Source organism: Arabidopsis lyrata (genome assembly GCF_000004255.2).
Source record: "Arabidopsis lyrata subsp. lyrata unplaced genomic scaffold ARALYscaffold_8, whole genome shotgun sequence".
Taxonomy (NCBI): Eukaryota; Viridiplantae; Streptophyta; class Magnoliopsida; order Brassicales; family Brassicaceae; genus Arabidopsis; species Arabidopsis lyrata.
The window spans coordinates 19,030,687-19,044,385 of NW_003302548.1; the positions used below are offsets into that span (position 1 = coordinate 19,030,687).

The following is a 13,699-nucleotide window of genomic DNA, read 5'->3' on the forward strand; positions in this document are numbered from 1 at the left end:
ATACTTTGCGAGTAAGACATCTATAGTTCTTTCACAATTTTTAGTTGTTCATGCTTTCACACTAGTTTTCTTCAGTTCTTTCGCATTTATATAGATGTGAATTCTAATTTTTGATGTTATTATCGTCTAATAATGTATAGAAATTATATAATCAACTAAACCAAATAAAAAACTTATAAAATTTATAAGTCTGTTTTTTTGTTGCGGTTTAACTTTTAAGCGAAGACATTTTGGTTTATCCGAATCAACCTATCAATAAACATTTTTGATCAATTTTGGTTAAACATTTTTTCTTAACCGACGTTTCTTTCTATCACAGGCTTTAAATTTGGGTTGATCTACCAAAGAAGATCACTAGAAATTTAATATACATGAAACTAAAAAAAGTACATTGATTTATTTTCATTGTTATTAAGGTTTCAAGATATTTTTTCATTACAATTTTTTTTTAAAAGATGAATGATTGATTTGTGAACCTTGAAGATAAAGAAGAAGAAAACGAATAGACTTCAGCAAGTGGGAGAATTTTGTGGACCTCATCTTCTCGTCTTTGATCAAATGTTCTTTTCTTACAAAAATTTATTTATAGATATAAAGTCATATAGTAGTATATTTATTTTGGCATATTACTTTTTAAATTAGTTTAAAAAAATAAAGGAAACAATTGTAGATCTAAAAAACGGATCACATGAATGCGTGCGATTTAAAGAAGCTCAAGTACTTCTTCGGTTCTCTTTCCCACTTTGGCTCTATGTGATCAAGAAAGGTCGGCAACTTATCCTCGGAATGACACGTGGCAACATATCATTGGTTCGACCTGAGATCCGGCGCCGGACTTATCCTCTTAAGTTCTCTCTTTTTGTTATCACAACTAGAGACATTGAACATTGAAGTCATTGAAGAATCTCACTGTTTGTGTCTCTATCCGGAATAGAGAAAGAATCCAAATTTGTCTTTAGGTTTACACTATCAAAAATATATAGTGGAAAAACTGAAATAAATCGTTACAAGTTTAAAAAGAATAAACACTAACCAATAAGAATGGCAAAGAAAAGCGATAGCGAAGCTTCTAAATTTCTCTAACAAAGTAACAATGAAAATAAAATAAATAAAATTGAGAACTTTTAAAAAATGGAAAAAAGAAGCAATAGTCTTTTCAGCATCAAGAAGAGAGAACATACCCATAATAAGCTTCTTTCTCTTGATGGATGATGATGAGGATGATCATGATGATGATGGCTCCACTATCTCCATAACCTCATCCCTTTTAGCATTATGTATAAATACCCCCATTGAGATCTTATTGTCATTACAAACAACCTACAGAACTATTCTAAGTCTCTTACGGAAGAAGAATCAAAGAGAATCAGATTAGAGTGTGAGTTTTTGAAGTTACTAAATGGAGGGTAAAGGACGAGTTGGCTCATCTTCTTCTACTTCTTCTTCTTTCACAGCCGAACTCTTCGGTTCCAAAGATCCTTCGCCACCATCTTCTTCCTCCGGCATCTTCTCCACCATTTTCCCTCATCCCTCCAAGGTTTTATTACTTTCCTTTTTCGTTAAATTTTGTGTTCTTGAGTGATTTGGTTGATTCTTGAGGGTTAATCTTTGGTTTCTTGATTTGATTTTCAGGGTTCTGGAAGAGATGGTTCAAACTCCAAACATGGCTCACAAGGTCAGTGAAAAAAACACTTTGGTTTATGCAATTTCCTTCTCTTCTTTATTCACTTAGTTTGTTTTTCTTGAATCAAGAATGCTCTGTTTTTCTAATGAAGATGTTTTTGTTCACACAGCTCAACGTAGAGAATCTTTAAATGCGCAAGAAGACAGAGTTGAGCCATGTCATCTAAGCTCTTCTCTTTACTACGGTGGTCAAGACGTATACTCTCGATCCACCACCAACCAAACTTACCCTGCAGTGAGTCTTCGTAACTTATGTATGTTTTGCTAATCATTTCCAAAAACAGAGGACTCGACTGATTAGAAACAACATATTTCAGGTTAAAAATGAGCGTAGAAGAAGCGGAGAAGACGATGCTAATGGACAGAACTCGCAAGATGTTTCAAGAGGAAACTGGTGGCAAGGTTCTCTTTATTACTAAAGAACCACTTCCTTTAGTTTCTTAGTAAATCTCTCCAGGAACCCATGAAGCTCAAGCCAAGTAGTAATATCTACTTAACCAAGACTTTGTATAAATAAGTTTATGCAGGAAAAAAAGTTATTAGGAGATTTCAAGATTAAGTAATAATATCAAAGAAATCTCCTAGTAATAGTGTATCAAATAGATTTGTCTAGTACTTGTTACAATCAACTGTATCAATATTTACTCTGTTTTTCTCTGTCCCATGCCCAACAAAATAATGAATTCATTAGCCTTTTTACCAAACGCAAAAACGTGATGAAACCAACTAAACATTAACATGAAACCAAACAATCCAAATCCAAATCCATATGTTTTTGAGTTTTAACTATATTAGCGTTATCGCTCATATGTTTGAAGCTTGTAACGTACAAAAGCTCTGATCCGAAATGCAAAGAAAAAACCTTTCATATGAATCAGCCATTTTATTCGCCGTGAAAAGCCTCAATGACCGTTCACGCGCTTCCTTGCCTTTCCTTTGCAATTCCTCAGTTCCATCGCTAACAACCCGTGAAATCGCCTCGCTAAGAGACTCAACATTTGGTGAGAAAGTATATCCCAAATGTGGACCGACAACTACTGACCCAGTGATACTCGCTAGCCTAGTAGCTAAGACAGGTTTGCCTGAAACCATGGCTTCCAAAAGAGTGTGATCGAGCCCTTGAGCTCGAAGAGTCGGATTCACAAACACATCGATCGCGTTGTAGAATTCCGCTAGCCTTTCTTGATCCAATGGTCCAAGAACAATCACATTATTAGACCCGAGGTCTCTATATCTGTTTCCCCATGGACCATCTCCAGCTACTAAAACGACAACGTTTTCACGTGCCTCCTTGCTTTCTTCAAACACTCGTTTCAAAGCTGCGAACATCAAAGGATGACCTTTATCTCTCACTAACCTCCCTGCAATTCCCAAAACCAGAGGAGGTTTCTTGTTCTTGCCGCTTCTAACGCCATATTTCTCTCTGAAGCTCTCACGTTTTGAAACGTCCGGTTTGAAAACGTTCTCGTCGACGCCGTTTAGAATGATGTGGACACGTTCCTCCGGAATCATGTAAATCCTCTTGAGTACGTCACCACAATGATCGCTAGTTGCCACGTGGTGAGCGTAGCGTTGGAAGAATTTGACTTCCTCGACGACTCTCTTCGCTCGCTCCGTCAGAGCTGGAGATGAAGGCGGTGGCTGTTCTTCTTCGGTTCCAGCTGCGGCGGCGGCGGCGATGTCTGCTTGACGGAGGAGTTCTTGGATGATGTCGGAGTGAAAAGTCTCGTAAGCGATTCCATGCCAAGACGCGACCACGTTACGGAGGTTCTTAGCTCTTGTGTGGAGAAGTCCGACGCTCTCTGTGTGAATCACGTCAAATGGTCTTCCACTTGCGTTCTGCGTCTGCGATTTCCGGAAAAGTCTCGTCAGTTAAATTCGTTTCTTCAACTTTAATCCAGACACTGGCCATTGACTAATCATGAGCCCTTGCCTATTTAGTCAACAGTTGACTAAAATATTATAAGTTTATAACCAAGTAAAATTTCACATATGTTATAAAAAATCAAAATTTGATTAGAAACACATAAAAATTATTAACAATTTTCTACAATCTAAACCAATAATATTCAATCATTTTCAAATTTTGAAAATTTATTATTATTAATTAATAAAAAAATCAGATAAGCCTTCAAAAAAAATTTGAACAATTATTTTTTTGAACAAAATGGATTAATTAAGAACAGGGGAGTAATTATTATACAATACCAAATATTCAATACAAAAAAAAAAACGATTTGAAAATATTAAAGTGTGATATTACCATATTTATTACTCTTTTTTTATTGATAACCAACATATTTATTAATCTTAAGTTAATCTAAACAAAATATTGAGTAGAATTTCGAAATTTTTTAAGCAATTTCTGATTAATTATTAAAAAAAACTTTCAGCAGATGCACTAAAGTGCAAACCGGAGAAAACGCAAAATAGCAGCGTCTAACCAGCAAACGCTTTGCAAACGCAGCAACCGTTTCAATTCTCTGTTTACCTGAAGCTGTAGCGAGACAGAAGCTTGATCGAGATATCCAGCAGCGGTTGGCTCGGAGAGATGAAACAGTAGATTTTTCAGCTGATACTCAGGGAACGACGGAGAAGCAGCTGTGAAAACATGAACCTCATGGCCGCGATTAGCTAGAGCAAGGTGCAAAGTAAGCGCGTGTCGCTCGAGCCCACCAGCTTGCGATTTCCTCGGCCATTTCTTGACCACCACAGCGATCTTGAGAGTCTTCTTGGGTTTAGAAGGGAAAGTGAGATGGTTCCAAGCAGAAGAAAATCTAAGAAGATCAATGGTTTCATTGTTATGGTGGTAGTGATCGAATGTGTTAGCTTTGGGGTTGTGATCGTAAAGGCAAGAACAGAGTGATGTGTTGTGTCTGAAGAGAAAAGAGACGAATGAGAGGAGAGAGAGGAGTAGAGCAAAGTGACAGAGATATCTGAAACTGAATGAGAAGCTCATCAATTGGTTTTCTCTAGCCATGGAAAGTGATAGATCGAATCTTGAAACTCAAAAAGATTTAATCTTTGAAGTTAAAGAAAAGAAATAATTAAATGTCGTCAGTCGATTGAATCTTGAAAAAAAGGTTGACTAAGAGACTTCGATTAGATTAAGATATCGTGTTCTTTAAGTCATATGCACATGCTGAGAGATGGATTGCGTGCCGTCTCAAGCGAGGAAAAACGCTAGGACGGTTGATGTTGTAGGGTTATTTTAAAACGACGACGTTTACAGTTGAAATGCAAAAAAAAACAGACGCCGTTGCCGGGGATCGAACCCGGGTCACCCGCGTGACAGGCGGGAATACTTACCACTATACTACAACGACATTTTTGATCGCATCATTTAAAATGTAAAGGTTATTTAAAGAAGGTAGGAGGACTTCGTAGCGTATCTCTTATGTTATACACTTCATGTATTTTTCTACGGCTGTCCCTTCAAAATCTATATATAATAGCAATCTAATAAATACCATTTGCACATCTGAACGGTTGCATCTTTTTATCGTAACTTTTCGCTAATATTTTTATTAATTAAAATATATTTTACTGTTATGTTTTTTTTTATAAATTGCATTCCGAATATTTTCTAGGGTTGCGTTTTTTATTGTAACTCTTCATAAACAGTTGAAACCGCTTATTCGAATCATTGCAATATTTAGTTTATTTTACGAACAATTGCAACCTTTGGTTTATATATTTATCTTATTTCACGAACAATTACAATTTTTTGTTTATTTTATAAATAGTTATAACATTTAATTATCTACCGCCGCGTCCTGAGTCCTAGTAATTCTAATAAGATTAGTATCTTAATTTCTTCATCCAGAAAAAATGTCAACATTAGAGAGGTTTGATTATCCCATACTCCAAAGCCCCCCATATGGTAAATGGTTGTTTTTTGGTCGTCTATGGTAAATGGTTGTTAGATAAAGGCTTTGCTATAAAGGGATATAAGACCTAATTTCTTGTAATAAAAACAAATTAATGGCGACTTAAACGTTGCAGATTCAAAATACAATTCAATACTACTTTTTTTCCTCATTAGAATTTGAATGCGAAATGCAATTAGTGGTAGGGACTATTTATAGTATATATACCGTTATTCCAAGAAAAAAGTATGCATACTCATGGTTGGTCAGATCTTAATAGGTGAACCAACCTTTCCCTCTAACATTTGTTACTTCAAAACATCGCATAAAAAGAAGAAACATATATGTTGTCTCCTAATCACTCATCCTAAGTTGCATTTGTTGACTTAATCCACAATAATCCCAAATAAATAATCTAAATCAACATATTATACTCCGTATCACTACCTCATCAAGAACTATATAGTATTTGTAATGGTTGATAATGGAATCTTAATTTAGTCTTGATCTGGTTATAGTTGGCAGATCTTCATTAAATAAAAGTTAGAAGAATAACCATATTTTTCTGTTTTTGCTACCAGAGTTTGAGGGCATACACCATAACACATACTACTTAGAGCACCTCTATCGGTATGATGGAGGATTGTTTCTGGCCAAAATTTATTAATAAAAAAAATAATAAATGAAGAGAAAGACACAGTTTTTCTGTCCAGAAACTCTGAGAAACGTTTCTGCACACATGTCAGAAATTTACTGGTTGAATTATTAAAACAAAATAAAAAACAAATAAATTAATTAAATAATTTTTTTTTTTTTTGAGAAACTCTCATCATGTCTACTGATGGAGATGCTCTTATACATTCCATCGCTAAGTATTTAACATCATTGGGAAACGATAATCATTCTAAATTCTCAATCTATTTGATATTAAGTTTTATCAATGTATCTTCTTAGTTGGTTTTGTAAACATTTTTTCATTTTTGTAGTTTTCCTTTAAATGATATATATTGATTTGTGAAACAAAGGGGATGTTGATTTTAGACGATTTTTAAAAAAAAAACATTTACATATCACTGATTACGTCTGGTTTTCTATATGCCATCTTTCATACATAAATTATGAAATACCATGTAAAATTGTGTAATAGTATAAAAAATAACAAAAAAAATTCAACACGTATGATCTAATTCTAGAAGCAACAAAACCTGCTTAACAACAGGAAATCCATAAATAAGATTGGGAACAACTTTCTTGTTGTTTTACTTTGGGGTCATTTGGATTTCTGGGCTTCTGTCCGAATGTTTTACTTTGTTGTGGGCTTGCAGAAGTTTTTACTGAAAAATTATTTACATGTGAAATTAGTCGGAATTACCTTAAGTTTATCATAAAATATTTTTACCAGAAAAATTTATTTGATGGTAAGTTTGTTTGGGAAACTAATAATAATTTTGTTTGAGAAAAATAAAAAATAAAGAAGACAAATTTTAAAATTACAAAACATTTTATTTATAGGTCATGACTAATAACATTATTACTATCTAGAATTGTCAAATAATAAGTATTCAAACTATAAAATGGAAGAAAAATCAATTTATGTTGAATACATTGCTTTTAGAGATTTTATTAATCAAAATTCACCTTAAAAAGGTTTGTCATAAAAAGAAAAAGAAGGAAAGATAATATATGTATACCTTTGAACAAAAAAAAAACATATGTATACATATATAGCTTTCCTTAATCTCTCTCGTGAGTCGCAAACTCACAACAATTGGCAGGTGATATTGTCGTAACGCCTTCAGCTAAATCTGTCCATCTGTACGGTCTTCTTCTTTATAAATCTTTAACTCTTCACCACTAACACCAACTTCTCTCTTCTCTCTTTTCTCTGCTCTTGATTTCCTCTGTTTCGGATTTGCTCTGTTTCACTCTGTTTTCCTCTGTTTCTTTTGGTTTTTATTCTGTCTCTGTCTGTCCAAAGATCTCTCCTTTGTTTTCTAGACAAGAATAATCAAATGGAATCTACTGAACTACACGACATAGATTTTATTTCAAAGCCCTTTTCTGAGCCAACTTTCTTCACTCCAACCACAAGCTCTCTCCGACCCGACTTCGTATCCGACGAACCTGATTCACCAAAAGCACAAAAAGAAGACGAAGAAGACGAGTACATCACCGAATTGACTCGCCAGATGACTAACTATATGCTTCAAGACGATGAAAAGCATCAAAAGGTACCACCAACTCTCTCTCTTTTTTAACTCTTCAGATTCGATTCTCTTTTCTATCTTTCAATCTTTATTCTTTTTTGTTTCAGTCTTGTGGTGGTGGCTCTGGTTCGCCGCAATCAACTCTCTGGTCACCATTTGCTTCCGGTTTGAGCAGTCCAATTGCCCCTTCCCGTGAACCATCGCCGCCGTTAACTCCAGCGACGACGGTGGAGAAAATCATGACAAAGATTGATACAAAACCTGTAACGATCCCTTTTGAATCCAAACAAGCTCTAATCGATGACCAGATCCGATCCATTCAAGCAAACGTGAGCTCATCATGTTTTATCATTTATTATTTTACTCAGAATCTTTTTAAGAAAAATTCGTCGGTTATAATATCAACGGTTCAGATTAAATCTAGTTTTGTTTCCACCGTTGTTTTATATTTTTTAAAAATGTTTTTCTATACAGTTCCAGAAGATCAAAAAGGAGAAAGAGAAAGAGAGGCAACGCAACGCTGACGTTTTGGGACACAAAGCAAGGAACTACCACCACCTCCACCACCACCAGAGAGTCAGGTCAGGCGTGAAGGCGGTGTTCGTTGACGGGTCGGGTTCAAGAACCGGGTCGGGTGGAACCGGAGTGTTCTTACCACGTGGTCATGGTACCGTTGTGGAGCCACGCAAGAAATCAGGTTAGAGCCAATAGTTAGTAATGATTTCATATTAATTTATCATCATCACACTTTTTCTCTTCTTTCCGTTATAAATTTTTGTAATTGGGATTTCCAAAAAAAAAAAAAAAACAAATTTAGTGGTTTTCATGAAGGTTACGTCTGATAAAGGACAAATGTTTAAATAGAGATAGGATGACGTCGTCTAACATTTTATCAAATACTTTGAGATTCCACTTTGTTTTCTTTTTGGGGTTGACAAAGTTGGAATCTTTGAAAAATAGTATTAAGATATTTCCTTAGATAATTTCATAATTATTTTTACTTGACATATCAAATAATAACCACTGAATTATATAAGATATAGAGTTTGTTTTGAATTAATATGTTGACATATATGTTATGTTTAAATTAGAGTTTGTAAATATTTATGTGGTCGACGACAGGATAACATTTCATATCCCTAGCCATACACTTGCATAGCATAGTTGCAGAATCGAATTTTGATTTTGCACAAATTCCATTCTTGCTGTTGTGATAATCTTCTTATCATTTACTCAAATCGGTTTTTGTTTTTCTATTTAACTAAACTTAAGTGTTAGGAGAATCTTAAAGAGTTCTGAAATGCTTTGATTGGAATAATGGTTATTAGTTGGGTTAAGTTTAGCTGATTGAGTATCAATCATCTAAAGCTCAAGACTCAATTATTAGGACACAAATATATTATAATAAGAATCTTGCTTACATTATTACATTGTTTGACTGAGTAAGATTCCAAAGATTCCTTGTCACCAATTAATCTCTTTAAAAAATAAAAAAATAAAAAATAAAGATTTGTGTGGCTATTGGTTTGACAGATTTACCCTCCCTAATTAGAATCTTGCCTCAACTCGTTGGTCCCCATTTGTCTCCCTTTCCCTATCAACAAAAATAAGCCATTTAGGTTTGGGAAAAATGTCATTTAATCCCCCAACTTTCAAAAAGTGGCCATTTGAGACATCAACTTCATATGTGGCCATTTAAAACATGAACTAAACGTTGACTAACGTTTGAGACATGAAAATTCGTTGACCAGGCCAAAATAGACATGTCGTTATCAGTCGCTAACGGAACCTCTAACGGCCGTTATCACCCCTAACGACTCTGTTAGTCAACTTTCAAATTGTGGTCATTTTAAACATCAACTTCATACGTGGCCATTTAAAACATAAACTAAACGTTGACTAACATTTGAGACATGAGAATTCGTTGACCAGGCCAAAATAGACATAACGTCATTAGTCGTTAAAATAACCTATAACATCCGTTATTACTAGTTAACGACTCTGTTAGCATACCCAAAACGACGTCGTTTTGAGGATACTCGAGAAGAAATCATGATTTTTCCCAAATGAAATCTCCAAATCAAAAAGTTTGTTTTAAAGCTGAATCCAAGAACATAGTTTGATATAGAGACAATCACAGAGCCAGTAATTGGAAGCAAACATAGGTTTTTCGTTTATATATCTGTTTTTAATCTTAAAAAAATCATGGAAGCAAACTTGTAGACCCATCATAGGGCTAAATGAAGCTTTTCCGAATTAGGAAATAAAAGGTCACTTTCTAGCTGCAGTTGAAAGAGATGGAGATAATAGGATTGTTCGTCTTGCTTGGACTATTGTAGAAATAGATTTGAGGATTTGGGGTTTTCATTTGGAAAAAATCCCGATTTCCTTCTCGATTATCCATAAAACAAAATCGTTTCGGGCATACTAACAGAGCCGTTAACGGATGTTATAGGTTCTTTTAGCGACTGATGACAGCATGTCTATTTTGGCCTGGTCAACGAATTTTCATGTGTCAAACGTTAGTCAACTTTTAGTTCATGTTTTAAATGGCCACATATGAAGTTGATATTTAAAATGGCCACAATTTGAAAGTTGACTAACAGAGTCGTTAGGGGTGATAACGGCCGTTAGAGGTTCCGTTAGCGACTGATAACAGCATGTCTATTTTGGTCTGGTCAACGAATTTTCATGTATCAAACGTTAGTCAACGTTTAATTCATGTTTTAAATGGCCACATATGAAGTTGATGTCTCAAATGGCCACTTTTTGAAAGTTGGGGGATTAAATGACATTTTTCCCATTTAGGTTTAGAAATCAATCTAAATCATTTATTTTTCTTATATGACCCCACTAGTTTCATTCAATAAGTGGATTATAATCTAAGATAACCTAGATATTTATTTCATTTTGTGATTCTTTCTTTTGTCACCGTTCTATCATTGACAGTTACCCAAGGGCCAAGGCTATATAACCAAACCACATAGTGTAAAACTTTGTTTCTTTCTAAATATAGTATTATATATATTCGAGTCCGGTATTAGATAGATACTCAAAAATCTCATTCCCACATGTAATACTAACCAGGTTTATTGATGTTCTTTCAACAAAAACAAATTATACAACAATTTCATTTTTCAACTCTTAACCGTTACCCAATCTAGGAGTCGGTGAGCTTGTCAACTAAATATCAACTACCAATTTTTTAAAACATTATTGTTTTTTTCGTCATATGATTTGAAGTGGCTTAGATATTGGTGGGTGGTGGTGACAATTTACTATTTATTGTACTGTTTGTATTCAAATTTCTTGTCGTTAGATGAAACTGATGTCTCAACCAAACAGTTTTCTGAGTGGTTACTCTTAAATTACCAAACCGGTTTAAGTTTGGTTAGATGTAGTTTTGGTTTTGACTTTTGTGTATGACATACATTGGTTGCAGGATGTTCAACAGTAATAATACCAGCAAGAGTAGTTGAAGCCTTGAAAGTTCACTTTGACAAATTGGGTGTTCCTTCTACATTCTCTTCTGATAATCCCTCCTTTTCATGGTACCAACCCCACCTATCTCTTTCCCTATTTAATTTCTTGAGTTTAATCTTTTGAGTACAGTTATGATTTACAAGAATAGTTATAGATATATATATATATAAATAAATAAGGGATGGCTGACAGAAAAATAAGTATTAAGAAACATAATATTTATAGGCTAACGATTTCAAAAAATTAACGGAAATATCCAATTTTGTTTGGTCGAGTTACAAACTTAAAAGTTTTCGGAGTTAGGAGTTTAAGATTTTGGGTTTAGAGGTTATAGTTTTTTACAGAGAAGGTTTTTTAGTGTATCCTTTGATATATGATTCTTGTAATGTTTTACTATATATATAGATGCTTTGTTGGTGTCCATGAAGAACAAAAACAACAAAGGTAACAAAATTACTTCATCGTCTCGGGCACAAAGTGGATCACCGTACGTAATGGAGATGTCGGCCGAGAGCCACCAAGAACCACCGGCGGATTTGCCACAGGAATGGACGTACTGATAAAACATGCTCTTGGTTGCTGCAGTTATAGGTTTTCAAAAGGTAGGGTCTTTTCGGATTGAATATCTTCTAGTGGGTGAAAATAAAATAAAAAATAAAAAAAAAAGAAAGCTTTCAAAAACCATTATTTTTTTATTGGAAGTATATAGATTTTAAAAGTTGGTGAAATTTTCTTTTATTATTGTGATAAAATCAATAATTCTTGTGATAAAGGAACAATAAAATGAGCATATATATGCTCATATATATCGCATGCCTATTGTAGTAAGGGATTGTTTGTTTTTATGTAAGATTCCTTGTAATAAAAGCATTATGCATCTCGCCAGACGCCAGTGTAATAAAAAAGCTTTTATTTGATTATTACGTCTATCTACTTCGTATGGTAATTACAAATTACGCTTATAGAGTTTATTGTCATGGTTTTAAGAATAACTATTAGTTTGGTAGATTGATGTATATATTAGAAATTATTTTATTTGAATAAAAATAATCTGAAAGGACTAAATATTACAATTTTGTGAATGAAAAAACAAATCCATTTTAAAATTTTTAATTTTGATAGAACGCGTTTAGCTGTATGTATGTAAATGCGAAAAGATATGGCAAGCTCGTGGCCTCGTGGGTGGTCTTAAATCCGCCGACTTCTTCTCGTACAGTGCGACAATGTTTTGACTTATTCTTCGTACTCTCACTTTATAAGGTTCATGTGCACTCACGTTTTGTCATTACTGATATTAGTTGTGAGCCATTGACGGTGGTGTACATACATTGCTCCACTCTCCTCATGTGACTTCTCTTTCTTTTTTCTTTTCCTAAGTCCTTACACCGACGAATCATGGGGTTTAGGTTTAACACGTATCTTCATGTTACAGTGATACTTATCAGAATAATTTTTAAAATTGCATAAAATAGTTTCTTTTTGTGCATGTATCAACTAGAGTATAATAAAACTGAAAAAATATCGTCCTACTCCTACGGTCCTACCTAGTAGAACCAATTGTATTTGAGTTATGGCCTTAATTTACAATCTAATTGTATGTATAAATATCATTGCCTATAGACGACAAAAAAAAAACCCAATATGTATAATACATCAAAGCATGTCATCATGGTTTTTTCCTAGGAAGCACGGAAGCTTCGTCGGATGTCCGCTTCCCGCTTCGGAATCTTAGTCGGAATCGGAAGCTCTCGGAAGCTTTCAGAATCTCGCTTCCATAACGCTTCTAAAAAATTCATTTTGGAAGCTCCTTGGAAGCTTACGATTCTATTTTGGAAGCTTGCGATTCCATTTAAAAAAATTTGATGTCACAAAATAAATAAGAAATATGAAATTATTTTTGATAGTTTTTTATACAACAAAAGAAAAACCAAAACTAATTTTGCATACTAATTTTGTATTTTATTTTTTAAAATATCATAGTTAGAAAAATGATAGAAGCATGGATCATTTATTAGGGAGATGTTGAAATGATTAATTGAATTAAATTAATTTCGAGAAATTTGAGTTTGATGATGTTTTTATTGGTAAAAAAAAATTAAAACAATTTTATTTGATGGAATTAATAAAATGAGAATGAAGAATGATCTTAAATTTTTGACTTTTCTCTATTGTAAACGTACACTATTTGATTTTTAAATATAGAGAGATATTTAGAATTTATGTATTAGATTTGTATGTTAATTATAATTTTTTATATGATATAATGTTTAATGTTTATTATATATGTATATATATATATATTAATTTTTATATACGCTTCCAACACGTACCCATTTTCTATAATTTCTATAAAAATCGCTTCCATGTTTCCAAACGCTTCGCTTCCGCGTACCCGCTTCTGATTCCATGCAACCTAGGTTTTTTCAATCGTGTTTTTCTAAATACATAATTTTCACT

At 33.7% G+C, this 13,699-nt stretch overlaps 3 protein-coding genes and 1 non-coding gene across 4 annotated transcripts; 2 read left to right on the plus strand and 2 right to left on the minus strand.

Moving 5' to 3' along the window:
• The first annotated feature begins 667 nt into the window (after positions 1–667).
• Positions 668–2,387, plus strand: LOC9300696. Its single transcript, XM_002864574.2, has 4 exons — positions 668–1,537; positions 1,633–1,675; positions 1,794–1,918; positions 2,001–2,387. Exons 1-4 carry the CDS (start codon positions 1,400–1,402, stop codon positions 2,100–2,102), a joined length of 408 nt encoding a protein of 135 aa, XP_002864620.1. The 5' UTR covers positions 668–1,399; the 3' UTR covers positions 2,103–2,387.
• Positions 2,388–2,421: 34 nt separating this feature from the next.
• On the minus strand, positions 2,422–4,822 carry LOC9300697 (D-inositol 3-phosphate glycosyltransferase). The gene is made up of 2 exons (XM_002866274.2): positions 4,175–4,822; positions 2,422–3,528 (listed from the first exon to the last, which is right to left on the minus strand). The coding sequence occupies exons 1-2, from the start codon at positions 4,661–4,663 to the stop codon at positions 2,488–2,490; spliced, it is 1,530 nt and encodes a 509-aa protein (XP_002866320.1). The 5' UTR covers positions 4,664–4,822; the 3' UTR covers positions 2,422–2,487.
• Positions 4,823–4,937: 115 nt separating this feature from the next.
• On the minus strand, positions 4,938–5,009 carry TRNAD-GUC. Its single transcript has one exon. It is a non-coding gene; the product is annotated as a tRNA-Asp (tRNA).
• Positions 5,010–7,269: 2,260 nt separating this feature from the next.
• LOC9302395 lies at positions 7,270–12,162 on the plus strand. Its single transcript, XM_021013968.1, is given in 6 exon segments — positions 7,270–7,783; positions 7,867–8,088; positions 8,234–8,456; positions 11,202–11,293; positions 11,295–11,310; positions 11,648–12,162. Coding segments are annotated over 6 exon segments (927 nt in total). The 5' UTR covers positions 7,270–7,564; the 3' UTR covers positions 11,803–12,162.
• The last annotated feature ends 1,537 nt before the right edge of the window (positions 12,163–13,699 follow it).